Source organism: Somniosus microcephalus, chromosome 11 (assembly GCF_052327205.1).
Source record: "Somniosus microcephalus isolate GS21.2 chromosome 11, FLI_Smic_1.0, whole genome shotgun sequence".
In the NCBI taxonomy this organism is placed as follows: Eukaryota; Metazoa; Chordata; class Chondrichthyes; order Squaliformes; family Somniosidae; genus Somniosus; species Somniosus microcephalus.
The window spans coordinates 4,736,448-4,757,561 of NC_140997.1; the positions used below are offsets into that span (position 1 = coordinate 4,736,448).

Sequence of the window (21,114 nt, forward strand, 5' to 3'; positions counted from 1 at the left end):
TGTGCTATACATGTACAGGGGTTGACACTGGGACACACACAAGCTGTACAGTACCAGATGGGAGTGAATCGTTCCCTTTTATCCGCTGTGTGCTGTACATGTACAGGAGCTGACACTGAGACACACACAGGCCGTACAGTACCAGACAGGAGTGAATCGTTCCCTTTTACCCGCTGTGTGCTGTACATGTACAGGAGACACTGAGACACACACGGGCCGTACAGTACCAGGCTGGAGTGAATCGTTCCCTTTTACCCGCTGTGTACTGTACATGTACAGGAGACACTGAGACACACACGGGCCGTACAGTACCAGATGGGAGTATACACCAGCTCTTACGGTAATTTGTTGGAACCAGTTAAGAAGTGGAATTTTCTAGCCCTGCATTGGTAAATATTAATCTAAATCAGGGATTTTCGTATTTGGTTTGAGTATTAAGTCAATAGTGAGGTTAAATTCTCTGGTGAGTTATTTTAAAGGTGGAATAGAAATTACATCAGGAAAAAGAACAAAGGCAGCACCATGTTTGTTTATTTTCGGAAGGACTAAGCTAGATATTTGTCACTGACCGATTGAAGGTGATCCTGCACTGATCTACAATGGTTAATGATTAGGACAACAGGAAGAACCTCGACTCGAGGGCTCCTTGCATAAGTGCACGGGCTGGTGTGGTGCTGAGCCAGAGAGAGGATGACGTTCCCAGGTTCCACCCCGGGCTTGTGTTGAGCTCGTTGACCTGAAGCCGGTTGGTGATAGGGGTGGGTTAGTCAGTCCTCAGTGACCAGGGTCGGACAGGGTAACATCAGCCCGGTCTCCTGTTCCTGATCATTAGCCCGAGACTCCCTCTGAAAGCTGTGTGTCTCTGGGTGTGGGAGAGGCATGGGCCAGGCTCGGCTAAGATGCCTCTTGGCAATTGGTCGCCTGCCAGCAGCTGTCATTAAGCCTTGCAATGGTCACTTCAATGAGGTGCTGGATAAGAGCCCGTGCCTGCTGGGAGGAGTGGGGCAGGGAGAATAAAATTAAAAAAGGTCCAACATCGTCCCCGCTGAAGAGGGGGAGATGAAAGGTTCACCTTTTATTAAAAACTCACTCCCATCTCCCATCTGGGGGTGGAAACCTTGCTGAAAGTTCAGTGGTTGGGTTTTCACAGAAGGCGCACTGCCGACAGGGAATTGGGGTCACGCTTTTAGACACAACCTCCATACCTTCGGCATCGGATCCATCCCCCCTTCCCAGCCACTGTCTCAGGCTGAACCAGACTGCTCGCAAGCTCGGGGTCCTATTGGAGCCTGAACTGAGCTTCGGATCGAATAACCTCTCCATCACAAAGACCGCCTGCTTCCACCTCTGTAACATCGCCCGTCTCCGCCCCTGCCTCAGCTCATCTGCTGCTGAAACCCTCACCCGTGGCTTTGTCACCTCCAGACTCCACTGTTCCGACACTCTCCTGGCCGGCCTCGCAACCTCCGCCCTCCGTAAACTTCAGCTCCTCCAAACCTCTGCTGCCCCGTATCCTCTCCCGCGCCAAGTCCCGCTCACCCATCGCCCCCTGTGCTCACTGCCCCGTATCCTCTCCCGCGCCAAGTCCCGCTCACCCATCGCCCCCTGTGCTCACTGCCCCGTATCCTCTCCCGTGCCAAGTCCTGCTCACCCATCGCCCCCTGTGCTCACTGCCCCGTATCCTCTCCCACGCCAAGTCCCGCTCACCCATCGCCCCCTGTGCTCACTGCCTCGTATCCTCTCCCGCGCCAAGTCCCGCTCACCCATCGCCCCCTGTGCTCACTGCCCCGTATCCTCTCCCACGCCAAGTCCCGCTCACCCATCGCCCCCTGTGCTCACTGCCCCGTATCCTCTCCCGCGCCAAGTCCCGCTCACCCATCGCCCCCTGTGCTCACTGCCCCGTATCCTCTCCCGCGCCAAGTCCCGCTCACCCATCGCCCCCTGTGCTCACTGCCCCGTATCCTCTCCCGCGCCAAGTCCCGCTCACCCATCGCCCCCTGTGCTCACTGCCCCGTATCCTCTCCCGCGCCAAGTCCCGCTCACCCATCGCCCCCTGTGCTCACTGCCCCGTATCCTCTCCCGAGCCAAGTCCCGCTCACCCATTGCCCCCTGTGCTCACTGCCCCGTATCCTCTCCCGTGCCAAGTCCCGCTCACCCATCGCCCCCTGTGCTCACTGCCCCGTATCCTCTCCCGCGCCAAGTCCCGCTCACCCATTGCCCCCTGTGCTCACTGCCCCGTATCCTCTCCCGTGCCAAGTCCCGCTCACCCATCGCCCCCTGTGCTCACTGCCCCGTATCCTCTCCCGCGCCAAGTCCCGCTCACCCATTGCCCCCTGTGCTCACTGCCCCGTATCCTCTCCCGCGCCAAGTCCCGCTCACCCATCGCCCCCTGTGCTCACGGCCCCGTATCCTATCCCGCACCAAGTCCCGCTCACCCATCACCCCCTGTGCTCACTGCCCCGTATCCTCTCCCGCGCCAAGTCCCGCTCACCCATCGCCCCCTGTGCTCACTGCCTCGTATCCTCTCCCGCGCCAAGTCCCGCTCACCCATCGCCCCCTGTGCTCACTGCCCCGTATCCTCTCCCGCGCCAAGTCCCGCTCACCCATCGCCCCCTGTGCTCACTGCCCCGTATCCTCTCCCGCGCCAAGTCCCGCTCACCCATCGCCCCCTGTGCTCACTGCCCCGTATCCTCTCCCGCGCCAAGTCCCGCTCACCCATCGCCCCCTGTGCTCACTGCCCCGTATCCTCTCCCGCGCCAAGTCCCGCTCACCCATCGCCCCCTGTGCTCACTGCCCCGTATCCTCTCCCGCGCCAAGTCCCGCTCACCCATCGCCCCCTGTGCTCACTGCCCCGTATCCTCTCCCGTGCCAAGTCCTGCTCACCCATCGCCCCCTGTGCTCACTGCCCCGTATCCTCTCCCGCGCCAAGTCCCGCTCACCCATCGCCCCCTGTGCTCACTGCCCCGTATCCTCTCCCGCACCAAGTCCCGCTCACCCATCACCCCCTGTGCTCACTGCCCCGTATCCTCTCCCGAGCCAAGTCCCGCTCACCCATCGCCCCCTGTGCTCACTGCCCCGTATCCTCTCCCGCACCAAGTCCCGCTCACCCATCGCCCCCTGTGCTCACTGCCCCGTATCCTCTCCCGAGCCAAGTCCCGCTCACCCATTGCCCCCTGTGCTCACTGCACCGTATCCTCTCCCGCGCCAAGTCCCGCTCACCCATCGCCCCCTGTGCTCACTGCCCCGTATCCTCTCCCGAGCCAAGTCCCGCTCACCCATCGCCCCCTGTGCTCACTGCCCCGTATCCTCTCCCGAGCCAAGTCCCGCTCACCCATCGCCCCCTGTGCTCACTGCCCCGTATCCTCTCCCGCGCCAAGTCCCGCTCACCCATCGCCCCCTGTGCTCACTGCCCCGTATCCTCTCCCGAGCCAAGTCCCGCTCACCCATCGCCCCCTGTGCTCACTGCCCTGTATCCTCTCCCGCGCCAAGTCCCGCTCACCCATCGCCCCCTGTGCTCACTGCCCCGTATCCTCTCCCGCGCCAAGTCCCGCTCACCCATCGCCCCCTGTGCTCACCGACCAACATTGACTCCCAATCTCCCAACACTCCAATTTAACATTCTCATTTTTGTGTGTAGCTCCCTGCATGGCCTACATAGAAACATAGAAGATAGGAGCAGGAGTAGGCCATTCGGCCCCTCGAGCCTGCTCCGCCATTCAATGCGATCATGGCTGATCATCCAAATTCAGTACCCTGTCCCTGCCTTCTCCCCATACCCCTTGATCCCTTTAGCCTTAAGAGATATATCTAACTTCTTCTTGAATATATTTAATGAATTGGCCTCAACTGCCTTCTGTGGTAGAGAATTCCACAGGTTCACCACTCTCTGGGTGAAGAAATTCCTCCTCATCTCAGTCCTAAATGGCTTGCCCCTTATCCTTAGACTGTGACCCCTGATTCTGGACTCCCCGACCATCGGGAGCATCCTTCCTGCATCTAGTCTGTCTAGTCCTGTTAGAATTTTATAGATTTCAATGAGATCCTCTCTCATTCTTCTAAACTCCAGCGAATATCAGCCCAATCGACCCAATCTCTCCTCATACGTCATTCCTGCCATCCCAGGTATCAGTCTGGTGAATCTTCGCTGCAAGAACATCCTTCCTCAGATAATGTTCCTCATGTTCTTGCCTGGCCTCTCCCGAGCTCTGTTACTCATCCCACCCCTGCCCCAGACGCTCGGTTTCCTTTTCCCCACCGTTGGCGGACCTGCCTTCAGCCAACTGGGCCCTGTGCTCTGGATTCTTCCTGACCCCAGCGACGCTCTTGCACCCAACCTGACTGGGGGTTTGGACGTGATGCTCCTGCTAATTTTTTTTTGGGTGCATTGCCCATTCAAATTTCTGCACCCGTGCGGTTTTCCCCACTGAAAAGCCGCTGAGCCGGCTCTGCGGGTCCTCCAGACAGAAAGGGGACATTGGTTGGTTGTCGGAGGACTCGTACTTGCTTATTAAAAGAGGCATACCAGGCGGGCACCGTCCAGCAGTAGGACCTGTTACAAATGGTGGCAGCGAGATCACCGGCGTTAATGGGACGGTAATCCTACTGACCCCACACTGAAGCTGTTACCACCGTGTTAACACCGCTATGGCCGAGTTAAAATCAGCTGTGAGGATGGCCTCCATAGGCGGATGGCCCGTGACACCCGCTGTCTAGGCCCAGTTGGGCAGCCGTGGTACTGAGCCCCAGAGAAAGTTAACGCCTTCAGGAGACCAAGAGAGAACGTTGGGATAAGATGATTAAAGTCTCTGGGTGAATTCTCCAGCGCACACGCCCAGTACAGAGCCTGACCCGTTACATTCTGTTTTAACCGCTGGAGGTCCTGATTTTTTCGATTCGGGTTCCTGGTGACGGCGGCTCCATGTCGGAAGCGGGGATTTGTACCATTAACCCTTCTGTGTCCGGGAGAGAATGGCTCAGACATGCCAAGACCTTTTGATAGCTCGTGGAACAAGGTTGGAAACAACTTCCCTTCACAGAAAGGTCAATAACCAGGGGGCAGAGATTTAAAGTAATTGGTAGAAGGATTAGAGGGGAGTTGAGGAGAAATGTTTTCACCCAGAGGGTGGTGGGGGTCTGGAACTCACTGCCTGAAAGGGTGGGAGAGGCAGAAACCCTCATCACATTTAAAAAGTACTTGGATATGCCCTTGAAGAGCCGTAACCTACAGGGCTACGGACCAAGAGCTGGACAGTGGGATTAGGCTGGAGAGCTCTTTTCCGACCGGTATGGACACGATGGGCCGAATGGTCTCCTTCTGTGCCGTAAATTTTCTTGGTTTCTATAAAAACGGATTTTTTGACTGCAGTGAATTGAGAGGCAGTCACTGATGGTAAGTGATCGGCATGTTCCAGAATCAATAGCTCGCCTCACACACCTACAGTGAAAGCTCATTCACACATCTTCAATTAACGAACTCGCTTCAATCGATGCCAAAGGTGGACAAATTGGCAGCTCAGGCCAGACAATGAAAGCAATTACTGGTGGGAAATTAGAACCACGTCTGGAATTATTCTCAATTACCTCGAGCTTGTCATCGGTGGGACACACGGGCCGATGGGACTCGGAGTATAAGAACACAGAGCCCGTACACCGAAAGGTCGGACTGGAGCAGGCAACTCTGGGGCAGGAATTGAACCCTGGATATCTTTCCCACTTTCTCTCCTTTCCTGCAGGTGCGGCCTCATCGCTAGGGTACGGTTCCACACCTTTACAGCTCCATTCTCCATGTGTGAGCCGAGATAGTGAGCATCGGGGGCCTATTTGACTATGGAAGGCATCACAGCTGAGCCTGTTCCTGTCCTGACTTTTGGGGAAAGGGTTCTGCTCAGCGACCTTTCTTGCAAATTCCTACTCCACCTGCTGGACCACCACTGTGGGCTTGTGCTGGGATGGTCTCACTCCCAGTGCATCTTCAAGGATGGCTTCTCTTCCCACCCCACTGCATGTCACAACCAGTGGCCCCCAAGGTTCCATCCCTGGTCTCCTCCTCTTCCGCATCTACACTGTTCCCCTCGGTGACATCATCTATTTACAAGCACACGATTTCTTATGTCTGGTGATGAGACCCAACGCCCAACTTGACTCCACGACCCTCTCAGTGCAATCAGACAGCAAGTCATGGATGAACCTCTCCTTAAACCAAAATTTGTGAAGATCAAATTTAGACGCCAAAAGCCTACCCCCCAACTCCAACCCCCTCACTGACTGCTGATGCAGGATGATCCAGTCAGTGTGCACGCTCCATGATCTGTTGCACGTAGAGCTGACCACTTGGCTCTACCTCTTTATGTCTCCCTGCTCCACCCTCACCTCACTCTCACTCTCACTCAAACTCTTATCCACACTTGCATTACCTCCAGAGTCAACTTTTCCAACGCCCTCCTGAACTCCAACTCCCAAAGCTCCAATTCACCTAAAACTGCGCTGCCGGTATCCTGTCCCACACTGAGGCTAAATCCTGATCACCCATCGCTCCCTCCCTTACCGAGCTCCTCTGGCTCCTTGCTCTCCACTGCATTTTAGAATAATCGTTTCTGGCTAGGCCGACATTTATTGGCCATCGCTAGACGTGCTGAGAAGGCGGTGGTGGGCCTTCCTCTTGAACTCCTACCGATTTAATACAACTATGTGTCTCTTTAATCTACTTCAGAGGACAGTCAAGGGTCGACCACGCTGGGTGTTTGACTGGAGTCACAGACAGGCCCAGACCGGGGAAGGACGGCAGGTTTCCTTCCCTAAAGGACATCAGTGAACCAGATGGGTTTTTACGACAATCCGACGGCTTCATGGTCACTTTTACTGAGACCAGATTTTTACTTCCAGATTTTTTTAAACTGCGATGGGTGTGATTTGAACAGACATTCATTGGATCATTCGTCCAGTAACTTATATTCAAAATCGCACCCAGCATCAATTCAAACCCCGTGTCCTCATCAACAAGTCCCTCCATGGGCTTACCTCACACATCTCTCTGAACTCCTCCATCCTCACAAAAACCAAAGAATTAGGAGCAGGAGTCGGCCATTCGGCCCCTCGAGCCTGCTCCGCCATTCAATAAGATCATGGCTGATCTTCAACCACATCTCCACTTTCCCGCCCGATCTCCATATCCCTTGGTTCCTTCAATATCCAAAAATCTATTGCTCTCTGCCTTGAATATACTCAACGACTGAGCCTCCACAGCCCTCTGGGGCAGAGAATTCCAAAGATTCACCACCCTCTGAGTGAAGAAATTCCTCCTCATCTCAGTCTTAAATGGCCGACCCCTTATCCTGAGACTGTGCCCCCTAGTTCTAGACTCTCCAGCCAGGGGGAAACAGCCTCTCAGTATTTACCCTGTCAATCCCCCTCAATCTTGTATGTTTCAATGAGATCACCTCTCATTCTTCTAAACTCCAGAGAGTATCGGCCCATTCTACACAATCTCTCCTCATAGGACAGCCCTCTCATCCCAGGAATCAATCTAGTGAACCTTCGTTGCACCGCCTCCAAGGCAAGTATATCCTTCCTTAGATAAGGAGACCAAAACTGTGCCCAGTACTCCAGGTGTGGTCTCACCAAGGCCCTGTATAATTGTAGCAAGACTTCCTTCTCTTATACTCCAACCCCCTTGCAATAAAGGCCAACATGCCATTTGCCTTCCTTATTGCTTGCTGTACCTGTGTGCTAACTCTCTGTGTTTCCTGTACGAGGACCCCCTAAATCTCTCTGAACACCAACATTTAATAAAAACAGAAAATGCTGGGAATACTCAACCAGTCAAGCAGCATCTGCGGAGAGAGGAACAGAGTTAACGTTTCAGGTCGATGACCCTTAATCAGAACTGGCGAAAGGTCATTGACCTGAAATGTTAACTGAGCACTGCTGAGTGTTTCCAGCACTTTCTATTTTTATTTCCGATTTCCAGCATCTGCAGTATTTTGCTTTTATACCAATATTTTATAGTTTCTCACCATTTAAAAAATATTGGCCCAGAAATTCGGGTCGGGGGCTTCCCGCGGGTGCAAGCCCCCAACCTGCACTTACCTTGCGGGCCGGCCGTTGAGCTGTGGGGCCCCGTGGAATTCCGATCCGGGGCCTGGTCCAGCTGCCGGCGCAAAGTGCTTGCGTATCCCAGGGGCGCAGTTAGTTCGATGCGTCCCCTGGGATCACGTGGGCCATGGGCAGCCAATCGGAGCAGGGAATGCTCCATTCATAAGTCAGACAGGAAGTGCTGTCAAGACTTATAAATACTACGGCCCCAAAATAGCACTAAATCTTCAAATACATTTTTTTTTAAATCACATTTTTTAAATAAACTATAAATTACATGAAATAACTATTTTAAACAATAATTTAAATTTTTGAAAAAAATAATTTTATATTCTAACGTGGCTAAAAATAAACTTACTGTACCTTGCTTTAAAGTATTTAAAAATAATAAACCTGTGGAAAAAATGTTTTAATTTTAATTAATTCACCACTTACCTTGTAAAAAGCAGGCCTTACGCCTACTTTTTAAATGTCTAAATTCTGCAGGCTCACCTTCCCGGGAAAACCTGTAAAAAACAACTAAGTTCGATGCGCACGTGCAGCCTCCCCCATGCACGCGTTCGACCTCTGAACCTCTTTGTTCAGCGGAACGGAAGTGCCGGTTTCCCGCGCATGCGCAGTGCCTGCAGGAAACCGGCACTTCCATCGGGCCTACGGGCGAGTACCCCGTGCGTACTCACCCGTGGAGACCTGAATTTCTGGGCCATTTTGTTTTTCTATTCTTCCCAGCAAAGTGAATAACCTCACATTTCCCTACATTATACTCCATATGCCACCTAACTTAGTCTATCTATCTATATCTCTATGGCGGTCCCTTCATCTAGGTCATTAATATAGATTGTAAATAGCTGAGGCCCCAACACTGATCCCTGTAGCACCCCACTAGTTGGAGCCTGCCAAATCAGGTCCCAACTCATGCCCTCTAGTCTACTAACTCTGACCTCGTGTGCCCCCCCTCCCTCCCCCCCACCGCTCCCTGTGCCCCAACATTGGTGGCCGAGCCTTCAGCCATCTCGGTCCCACTCTCTGGAACTCCCTCCCAGGACCGCTCTGCCTCTTTAGGTCTGTGCTTTTCGCCATCTCCACCAACTCTTCCAGTGCTGCTTGCCATTGGCTGTTTCTCTGTAAAAGCTTCCTGGGATGGTTTCTACATTAAAAAAAGCTCTCAAGTTGTTGTTGTTCTAGATGTCTTTATGAGCTCATCAGAAGGGGGTTGGAGTATAAAAGTAGGGAAGTCCTGCTACAACTGTACAGGGCGTTGGTGAGACCACACCTGGAGTACTGCGTACAGTTTTGGTCTCCTTATTTAAGGAAGGATATACTTGCATTGGAGGCAGTTCAGAGAAGGTTCACTAGGTTGATTCCGGAGATGAAGGGGTTGTCTTATGCAGAAAGGTTGAGCAGGTTGAGCCTATACTCATTGGAGTTTAGAAGAATGAGAGGGGATATTATTGAAACATATCAGATTCTGAGAGGGCTTGACAAGGTAGATGCAGAGAGGATGTTTCCCCTCGTGGGGGAATCTAGAACTAGGGGGCATTGTCTCACAATAAGGGGGCACCCATTTAAGACAGAGATGAGGAGGAATTTCTTCTCTCAGAGGGTTGTGAATCTTTGGAATTCTCTACCCCGGAGAGCTGTGGAGGCTGGGTCAGTGAATATATTCAAGGTGGAGATTGACAGATACTTGAGCTACAGGGGAGTCAGGGTCATGAGGAGCGGGCAGGAAAGTGGTGTTGAGGACAAGATCAGATCAGCCATGATCTCATTAAACGGCGGAGCAGGCTCGAGGGGCCGAATGGCCTGTTCCTGCTCCTATTTCTTATGTTCTTAGAAAGAGTGAACTTTGGAAACCTCCCTTCTGCGTTACAGTATCGCTAACACAGCGACCTGGCCGCACCTTAGCTGATGATATCCAGATCCACGGGGCTGATTGGACAGTGAGTGGAGGCAGGATCCCTTCTGGTTTTGCCTCCTCCTTAGCCTAGAGGCACTGCGTCTACCTGTAGAATTCAAAACAGAACGCTGCAAGTGCTGGAAATCTGAAACAAAAACAGCAAGTGATGTAAATACAGCTCTATGGAGAGAAAGGAGAGGAGATATCATGTCTAGGGTGAATACCAAAAGATGAGCAGATTAGTAAGGGTGGAAAAAAATAGGGTACGGGGCGAGAAGTAGAGAATTAACAGATGCTTCAAACACAGAGAGGGATGTCGGCTGCAGGCCTCTCTGGGATTGGCTGCCCCTACCCCTCCCACTTTTTTTCCTCTTTTTTCCAACCTCACTAAAATGGCTTTATATCTTTCAGTCTTCAGTTCTAATGAGGGGGAAACATTAATCTGTCTTTTCTCTCTGCAGATTCTTATCGACCTGCTGTATATTCTCAGCATTCTCTCATTTCATTACTGGTAGCCAACTGTTGCCATGACTGTGACCAGCTGACTGAGGATAGCCCAGAACCGAATGAAAGCCTCTGGTCGCAATTTCATTTTCATTTTCATTCCTCCCGCCTGCTATCTCCTCAGGCACGCTGGCTCTTGGGGGAGTTGAAGACTGGACATCAGTCCAATACCACTGCCAACGGCCAGACCACCTGGAGCCGTTAACGAGCGGCTCAACGAGTTGTATCACTGAGTGATGAAGTTTATCGTTCAGGAAGGTCCCAGGTTCAGTTACCAATTCCTGCTGACATAGGCAGCTGTTAAAGGCACGCTCTGGGTGAGGGAGGAGAAACGTAACCTTGGGCTCCTGCTCCTGGTCACAATGATTAATGGGACTTTACTCTGTATGTAACCCATGCTGTACCTGCCCTGGAAGTGTTTGATGGGACAGTGTAGATGGAGCTTTGCTCTGTATCTAACCCGTGCTGTACCTGCCCTGGGAGTGTTTGATGGGACAGTGTAGATGGAGCTTTGCTCTGTATCTAACCCGTGCTGTACCTGCCCTGGGAGTGTTTGATGGGACAGTGTAGAGGGAGCTTTACTCTGTATCTAACCCATGCTGTATCTGCCCTGGGAGTGTTTGATGGGACAGTGTAGAGGGAGCTTTACTCTGTATCTAACCCGTGCTGTACCTGCCCTGGGAGTGTTTGATGGGACAGTGTAGAGGGAGCTTTACTCTGTATCTGACCCATGCTGTACCTGCCCTGGGAGTGTTTGATGGGACAGTGTAGAGGGAGCTTTACTCTGTATCTAACCCGTGCTGTACCTGCCCTGGGAGTGTTTGATGGGACAGTGTAGAGGGAGCTTTACTCTGTATCTAACCCGTGCTGTACCTGCCCTGGGAGTGTTTGATAGGACAGTGCAGAGGGAGCTTTACTCTGTATCTAACCCATGCTTTACCTGCTCTGGGAGTGTTTGATGTTGAGTGGCTGGAGTAGAAATTGTACTGCTCCCAGCTTTTACATCCCTCGCTCTAATGAACACAAAATCCTTACCCTCACTTCATTTTCCTTGCCTGTGACCCCTATCATGAAACATTGCTCCTTACACTGTAAAAGTAAATCAATCAAGGATGCCCATCCTGAAGGAGACACAATAAAGACAGATTGGAGCTTCCTCAGGAGACTTTATAGGCCAATCTGATATGGGTGAAAGGAACTGCAAAAAAAGAACAGCAAACTCGAGCTGAACTCAACACAGAAATCATCTTCAAAATAATCACAATTCATAAGCACAACACCTTTGGTAATCTGTAATATAGCTTAAAAATCATTCCCCTTTTTTTATTAATTATAGTCTTAATAAAATTCTTCATTTCGCAGGACTAACAATATAGCCCTATTATTTATATATCTTTCTTCAATAAGAAACCAGTTTCTATTCTCTCTTCCATTTAACTGTAGCTGTTGACATCCTCATCTGATTTCCTGATTTTCTTCCTTTTCCCAATCAAAGTCTTCTCCCGTAATCTGATGGAACATGACATTGAAAGGCCGGTAAAATTTCCGCAGTCTGTGGATTACGTCGGGATCTATTTTGGGATGAGTTCTCCCCTTGGATTTGCCGAGGCACCGTGGCACGCTGCTGTCCTCTGGTTTCTTCAGGCAAGGAAATCCCTTGGTTTTGTTGAAATAAAAATGTTTGTCCGTGACGATCCTCTTGAGGCCTAAGAAGTCCTGCACTTTGCTCATTTCTCCGGCCGGGTCAATGATGAGCCTCTCCCCGCTGACAAAATGTATCTGGGAGAGGGGAAAGAACTGGAGCCAGTTCTCCAGGTGCAGGGCATAGATCCCAATGCGGATCGCACTCCAAGAGGCATCGATCAGGCCCAGGGTCCTGTTCTTGAAGGCCAGAACCTCAAAGGTTGGAATCTCCGGTTTCTTGGACAGTGTCTGGGTGTAGTCTGAAATGGCTCTGGTCACAGGGTTCCTGACCACCACAATCAGCTTTGTGTCCTTTGCCATCGAGAAGATTCGCTTTGGTGCCTCTCTGGTAACGAAGTAACTGGGTGTTTTCTCCATGGTGATCTGACCATCCAACGTCTTAGGCATCAAGCTTCTAAAGACAAAAGAAAAGACGGACTCCTTTAGAAATAGATCTTAGTTTTATTTCCCAGTTTCTCTCCCCTTCCCCACCCCCAGTAGGTAGCGACACGTAGTGAAATGTGGTTCAATGGCACCGGTACCGTGTCCCACATAAGAGGTCAGTGTGCAAAATTAAAGCACATGGGATTGGGGGAAATATACTGGCATGGATTGAAAATTGGTTAACAGACAGGAAACAGAGAGTAGGAATAAATGGGTCTTTTTCGGGGTGGCAGGCGGTGACTAGTGGGGTACCGCAGGGATCAGTGCTTGGGCCCCAGCTATTCACAATATATATCAATGATTTGGATGAGGGAACCAAATGCAATATTTCCAAGTTTGCTGATGACATGAAACTAGGTGGGATTGTGAGTTGTGAGGAGGATGCAAAGAGGCTTCAAGGCGATTTAGACAAGTTGAGTGAGTGGGTAAATACATGGCAAATGCAGTATAACGTGGATAAATGTGAAGTTATTCGCTTCGGTAGGAAAAACAGAAAGGTAGAGTATTATTTAAATTGTGATAGATTGGGAAATGTTGATGTGCAAAGGGACCTGGGTGTCCTTGTACACCAGTCACTGAAAGCAAACATGCAGGTGCAGCAAGCAGTTAGGAAGGCAAATGGTATGTTGGCCTTCATTGCAAGAGGATTTGAGTACAGGAGCAAGGATGTCTTACTACAGTTGTACAGGGCCTTGGTGAGACCACACCTGGAGTACTGTGTGCAGTTTTGGTCTCCTTACCTAAGAAAGGATATACTTGCCATAGAGGGAGTGCAGCGAAAGTTCACCAGGCTGATTGCTGGGATGGCAGGACTGTCGTATGAGGAGAGATTGGGTCGACTAGGCCTGTATTCACTAGAGTTTAGAAGAATGAGAGGGGATCTCATTGAAACGTATAAAATTCTGACAGTGCTAGACAGACTGGATGCAGGGAGGATGTTTCCCCTGGCTGGGGGGTCTAGAACGAGGGGTCACAATCTCAGGATACAGGGTAGGACATTTAGGACTGAGATGAGGAGAAATTTCTTCACTCAGAGGGTGGTGAACCTGTGGAATTCTCTACCACAGGAGGCTGTGGAGGCCAAGTCACTGAATATATTTAAAAAGGAGATAGATAGATTTCTAGACACAAAAAGCATCAAGGGGTATGGGGAGAGAACGGGAATATGGTATTGAGATAGAGGATCAGCCATGATCATATTGAATGGCTCGAAGGGCCGAATGGCCTCCTCCTGCTCCTATTTTTCTATGTTTCTAAGCTCTGGTCCATACTTAACCCTCAGCCAACATCACTAAACCAGGTGTAGAGAAACAGAATAGCTGAATCCAGCACTGTCCACACATTCTGGCTGGAAGCCTTCTGTAGCCCAGAGATCATTGCTGCATCCCAACCGCAGCCACAGTGAGAGAAGCTAACTCAGCAAAGGCTGGAGATCGAACCAAGAACCTTCTCATCAGCACAGCACTGGGTAGTGCCTTCACCCACTGACCCAGTGGCGGAGCCCTCAGCTTCGCCCACATAACTAGAGTCACTGAACTTTAACAGTCGGCCATAGTGTGAAGCAAGTTGAGATATTTCAACCTGATCAGCTGCTCTGTGAAGTTGTGTTTAATAGGTCAGCGACTCACTCATCAATCAGAGAGGAAATAAAATAAATAGAAAGGAAGGCCCTGTGGGTGTCACGATCTCAGGACACCCTAAAGCACTTTACAGCCAGCGGAGTGCTTTCGAAGTGAAGTCACTGTTGTAATGTTGGAAGCGCGGCAGACAGTTTACGCACCGCAAGTTCCCACAAACCAATGAGATAAGTGACCTATGTTTTAGTGATGTTGATTGAGGGATAAATATTGGCCAGAAAACCTGGAGAACTCGTTATCTCTTCTTCGAAATAGTGACCATGGGATTTTTTACATTCCCGGAAGAGGGCAGTTTAACGTCTCATCTGAAAGGCGGCACCTCTGACAGTGCAGCACTCCCTCAGCACTGCCCTGGAATGTCAGCCTGGACTATGTGCTCAAGTCTCTGGAGTGGGGCTCTAACCCACAACCTTCTGACTCAGAGCTGAGAGAGCTACCACTGGGCCATGGCTGGAACCTCAAACATTACGAAGAGTTTTGGCAATATTCTCGTCTCTGTCTCTGGCACTAACTGGGGGTCAGCTCCATTGGGACCTGGTGACTCTCTCTGGGTACATTTTCATAGGGCCCTGATTCGTTCTGGGTACAGTCCCAAAGACGCTGACTTTCGCTCGGGCACAGTTGACTGGGACTTTGCTGTATGCGCTGGTACTGTGTGTATTGCTACTACCAATGCATTTTTTAACGGAAAATTGGATATAAATTGCTAACACATTAAGCTACAGGGCTGAAGGAGCGGGTAGGGAAATGAGATTGGCTTTGGATTACTCCAGCAAAGAGCCAGCACAAACACAATGGCCCAAATGGCCTCCTCTGTGCTATAAGCTTCGACTGTTCAATGACTGTAATGCAAAAACAGAGGGTCAGATGGAGAGTGTGTGACAGATGGAAACAGACAGAGCGTGACAGAGAGTGTGATTCTGTTACAGACCTTTACAGTGAACACAATAACAGTGCATGTTTACAAAGCCCAACACCATTTCCATTCAGTCTGCGTTTGTCATCGCATAGTCCATTTACAGGAGGTACGAGAGAAAATGCTTTATTAGAGTCAAATCTTGTATTTTAAATAGATCTACATTCAATCGTTCACTAAAGAATTGAAATTAATTTCTCTTGGCAGTTTATCTCTGATTAATTACCGCCAGCTTTTTTTCCCAAGCCAAAGCAATTTCTTTCTCTCTTTTAGAACAGAATCAATAATTCATCTTACACATAGCCTGTTACCACTTATAGAACTATCGCACCAGGGTGGATTGTTGCAGTGTTAGCTTAATATGTGTGGGTAGTCTGAGCTGTGCTTGGATGCGATAACACAGTGGGGATGTCTTTTGAATGGACTAGAAACGTCACAGTGTGTATCAGGGCTCCAAGTGCTCCTTATGGGATCCTGTTAGGGTTTAGATGCTGTCAATCAGCCCAGATCCAGTCTCGAGGACGTTGGAGACCTGGAGTTGGTTATTAGACAGGGAGATCTGTCCATAGAACCAACAGACCAACTGCATTGGTTGAAGATGGGTACAGTAGGCATCTGCTTCGCTTGCCTCAATGCACGTGGACTTGTGCAATTGGGAAATCATGTCGTTGTATGTGTGTCTGTGGGTAGACATGTGTACCTATGACTGCGTGCATCAATGGCTATATTTGTGTGTGTGTCTGTGCCCATGATTATAGGTGTGTGTTTCTGGGTGTGTGTGTCTATCAGTGTGTTTGTCTATTGTGTGTGTGTTTCTATGGGTCTGTCCCTTGATGGAAGCAGACATCGACATGAGCTGAAATGTAGCATAATTCATGAATCAGCTGTACCTGCCCTGGGAGTGTTTGATGGGACAGTGTAGAGGGAGCTTTACTCTGTATCTAACCCGTGCTGTACCTGCCCTGGGAGTGTTTGATGGGACAGTGTAGAGGTAGCTTTACTCTGTATCTAACCTGTGCTGTACCTGCACTGGGAGTGTTTGATGGGACAGTGTAGAGGGAGCCTTACTCTGTATCTAACCCGTGCTGTACCTGTCCTGGGAGTGTTTGATGGGACAGTGTAGAGGGAGCTTTACTCTGTATCTAACCCATGCTGTACCTGCCCTGGGAGTGTTTGACGGGACAGTGTAGAGGGAGCTTGACTCTGTATCTAACCCGTGCTGTACCTGCCCTGGGAGTGTTTGATGGGACAGTGTAGAGGGAGCTTTACTCTGTATCTAACCCGTGCTGTACCTGCCCTGGGAGTGTTTGATGGGACAGTGTAGAGGGAGCTTTACTCTGTATCTAACCCGTGCTGTGCCTGCCCTGGGAGTGTTTGATGGGACAGTGTAGAGCGAGCTTTACTCTGTATCTAACCCGTGCTGTACCTGCCCTGGGAGTGTTTGATGGGACAGTGTAGAGCGAGCTTTACTCTGTATCTAACCCGTGCTGTACCTGCCCTGGGAGTGTTTGATGGGACAGTGTAGAGGGAGGTTTACTCTGTATCTAACCCGTGCTGTACCTGCCCTGGGAGTGTTTGATGGGACAGTGTAGAGGGAGCTTTACTCTGTATCTAACCAGTGCTGTACCTGCCCTGGGAGTGTTTGATGGGACAGTGTAGAGGGAGCTTTACTCTGTATCTAACCCGTGCTGTACCTGCCCTGGGAGTGTTTGATGGGACAGTGTAGAGGGAGCTTTACTCTGTATCTAACCCGTGCTGTCCCTGCCCTGGGAGTGTTTGATGGGACAGTGAGAGGGAGCTTTACTCTGTATCTAACCCGTGCTGTACCTGCCCTGGGAGTGTTTGATGGGACAGTGTAGAGGGAGCTTTACTCTGTATCTAACCCATGCTGTACCTGCCCTGGGAGTGTTTGATGGGATAGTGTAGAGATAACTTTACTCTGTATCTAACCCATGCTGTACCTGCCCTGGGAGTGTTTGATCGGACAGTGTAGAGGGAGCTTTACTCTGTATCTAACCAGAGCTGTACCTGCCCTGGGAGTGTTTGATCGGACAGTGTAGAGGGAGCTTTACTCTGTATCTAACCCGTGCTGTACCTGCCCTGGGAGTGTTTGATGGGGCGGTGTAGAGGGAGCTTTACTCTGTATCTAACCCGTGCTGTACCTGCACTGGGAATATTTGATGGGATGGTGTAGAGGGAGCTTTACTCTGTATCTAACCCGTGCTGTACCTGCCCTGGGAGTGTTTGATGGGACGGTGTAGAGGGAGCTTTACTCTGTATCTAGCCCGTGCTGTACCTGCCCTGGGAGTGTTTGATGGGGCAGTGTAGAGGGAGCTTTACTCTGTATCTAAACCGTGCTGTACCTGCCCTGGGAATATTTGATGGGATGGTGTAGAGGGAGCTTTACTCTGTATCTAACCCGTGCTGTACCTGCCCTGGGAGTGTTTGATGGGACAGCGTAGAGGGAGATTTGCTCTGTATCTAACCCGTGCTGTAGCTACCCTGGGAATACTTGATGGGACAGTGTAGAGGGAGCTTTACTCTGTATCTAACCCGTGCTGTACCTGCCCTGGGAGTGTTTGATGGGACAGTGTAGAGGGAGCTTTACTCTGTATCTAACCCATGCTGTACCTGCCCTGGGAGTGTTTGATGGGACAGCGTAGAGGGAGATTTGCTCTGTATCTAACCCGTGCTGTACCTGCCCTGGGAGTGTTTGATGTGACAGTGTAGAGGGAGCTTTACTCTGTATCTAACCCGTACTGTACCTGCCCTGGGAGTGTTTGATGGGACAGCGTAGAGGGAGCTTTACTCTGTATCTAACCTGTGCTGTACCTGCCCTGGGAGTGTTTGATGGGACAGTGTCGAGGGAGCTTTACTCTGTATCTAACCCGTGCTGTACCTGCCCTGGGAGTGTTTGATGGGACAGTGTAGAGGGAGCTTTACTCTGTATCTAACCCGTGCTGTACCTGCCCTGGGAGTGTTTGATGGGACAGTGTAGAGGGAGCTTTACTCTATATCTAACCCGTGCTGTACCTGCCCTGGGAGTGTTTGATGGGACAGTGTAGAGGGAGCTTTACTCTGTATCTAACCCGTGCTGTACCTGCCCTGGGAATGTTTGATGGGACAGTGTAGAGGGAGCTTTACTCTGTATCTCACCTGTGCTGTACCTGCCCTGGGAGTGTTTGATGGGACAGTGTAGAGGGAGCTTTACTCTGTATCTAACCCGTGCTGTACCTGCCCTGGGAGTGTTTGAGGGGATAGTGTACAGGGAGCTTTACTCTGTATCTAACCCGTGCTGTACCTGCCCTGGGAGTGTTTGATGGGACAGTGTAGAGGGAGCTTTACTCTGTATCTAACCCGTGCTGTACCTGCCCTGGGAGTGTTTGATGGGACAGTGTAGAGGGAGCTTTACTCTGTATCTAACCCCGTGCTGTACCTGCCCTGGGAGTGTTTGATGGGACAGTGTAGAGGGAGATTTACTCTGTATCTAATCTAATGCTAAATATAAATTCACGAGATAAATAAAAGCTCCCGGCTGGGTGAAATGATCCATATCCCACACACCCAGCGTGCTGTTCCAGTCTTAGATCGATGGTTTTGGAATGCAACATGAGAAATGAAAACTACACAACATCAAGAATAGATCTGCCTTGGCTCCCTACTGCTGGAAATGTACCAATAAATCAATGATTTTTTGAAAGTCAGTTAATGCATGAAGGAGGATACTCGTGTGTTTATCACCTTTTCCAACTAATATGTCAGAGCAAGGGACAACAGTTTACTGAAACATACGTGGAAAGAACAGCATATTATGTCTGCTACTGAGGGACTGCTGTAATACAGTAGGAATTGGTTGGACAACGCTGGTTGAATATGTCCCTGGAGGTTTCAGCTCGTGACCTTCCTACATGGCCTTGAACCACACTAGCATTTAAAACATTCTTTTATTATCCCCAATAAATGAAAGCATCGCCTTGTAGTCAGAAGGTTGTGAGTTGAAGTCCCACTTGAGCACATAAAGCTAGGCTGACACTCCAGTGCAGTGCTGAGGGAGTGCTGCACTGTCGGAGCAGCCGTCTTTTGGATGAGACGTTAAACCGAAGCCCCGTCTGCCCCCTCAGGTGGATGTAAAAGATCCCACGGCCACTATTGGAAGAAGAGCAGGGAGTTCTCCCTGGTGTCCTAGCCAATATTTATCCCTCAATCAACATCACTAAAACAGATTATCTGGTCATTATCACATTGCTGTTTGTGGGAGCTTGCTGTGCGCAATTTGGCTACCACATTTCCTGCATTACAACAGGGACTACACTTCAAAAAGTACTTCATTGGCTGTAAAGTGCTTTGGGACGTCTGATGTTTGTGAAAAGGGCTATAAAAATGCCAGTCTTTCTATTTCATTGATAAAAGATTCTATAAACATTCATTCTATATTGTTTCTCCTGGGTTGTTCCAGCAGTGATATGGAGACTAATCTTTAATTCCGGGAGTGTCCAGGAGAATCCAGGATGGTTGGCAATTCTAACTGAGAATATTCCCAGTTTACTTCACTCCAATTTCTTTCACAGACCTCAATGGAGGTGGTCCAGGGGGTGGGTATTGGGCTGTGTAACACTTAGGACACATTCATCATACTAATAAATATGGGATTTAAAGGGGACAGGATCGTGCCAACGGGGCATGCTTTAAAGAGAGTTTGATCGGGAGCCGCCCCTTTCAACAGAGACACATAACATCAAATAGCAAGTGCAGCAGGGACAGATTTCCACTCACCCTACAGCAATCCCTGCAATCTATTGATAAGCAACAATCGCTGTAATCTACTGATCAGAAACAATCCCTGTACTCTATTGATCAGAAACAATCCCAGTAATATATTGATCAGGAACAACCCCTGTAATCTATTGATCAGAAACAATCCCAGTAATATATGGATCAGAAACAATCCCTATAATAAATTGATCAGGAACAATTACTGAAATCTACTGATCAGAAACAATCACTGTAATCTATTGATCAGGAACAATCCCTGTAATCTATTGATCAGAAAGAATCCCAGTAATATATTGATCAGGAACAATCCCTGCAATTTATTGATCAGAAACAATCCCAGTAATCTACTGATCAGAAACAATCCCTGTAATCTATTGATCAGAAAGAATCCCTATAATCGATTGATCAGGAACAATCCCTGTAATCTATTGATCAAAAAGAATCCCTATAATCAATTGATCAGGCACAATCCCTGAAATCTATTGATCAGAAACAATCCCTATAATCAATTGATCAGAAACAATCCCTGTAATCTATTGATCAGGAACAATCCCTGTAATCTATTGATCAGAAACAATCCTTGTAATCTATTGATCAGAAGAAATCCCTGTAATCTATTGATCAGAAACAATCCCTTCTACTCTATTAATGTGAAACATATTCTGTAATCAATTGATCTAAAGCAATCCCTGTAACCTATTGATCAGGAACAATCCCTGTAAAATATTAATCAGAAACAATCCCTGTAATCTATTGATCAGAAACAATCGCTGTAATCCATTGATCCTGAACAAGCCCTGTAATCTATCAAACAGGATCAATCCCTGTAATCTGCTGATCAGGAACAATATCTGTAATCTATTGATAAGAAACAATCCCTGTAATCTATTGATCAGAAAGAATCCCTGTAATCTATTGATCAGAAAAAATCCCTATAATCTACTGATCAGGAACAATCCCTGTAATATATTGATCAGAAACAGTCCTTGTAATCTATTGATCAGAAACAATCCTTGTAATCTATTGATCAGAAACAATCCCTGTAATCTATTGATCAGAAACAATCCTTGTAATCTATTGATCAGAAACAGTCCCTATAATAAATTGATCAGGAACAATCACTGAAATCTACTGATCAGAAACAATCGCTGTAATCTATTGATCAGGAA

At 49.3% G+C, this 21,114-nt stretch overlaps 1 protein-coding gene across 1 annotated transcript in view; it reads right to left on the reverse strand.

The window, feature by feature from the left end:
• Positions 1 to 11,644: 11,644 nt before the first annotated feature.
• hs3st4 (heparan sulfate (glucosamine) 3-O-sulfotransferase 4) overlaps positions 11,645 to 21,114 on the reverse strand; it is a 426,293-nt gene continuing 416,823 nt past the window's right edge. The window contains 1 exon segment of the mRNA XM_086000060.1: positions 11,645 to 12,590. Coding sequence (XP_085856186.1) covers positions 11,948 to 12,590 — 643 coding nt within the window. The 3' untranslated portion in view covers positions 11,645 to 11,947.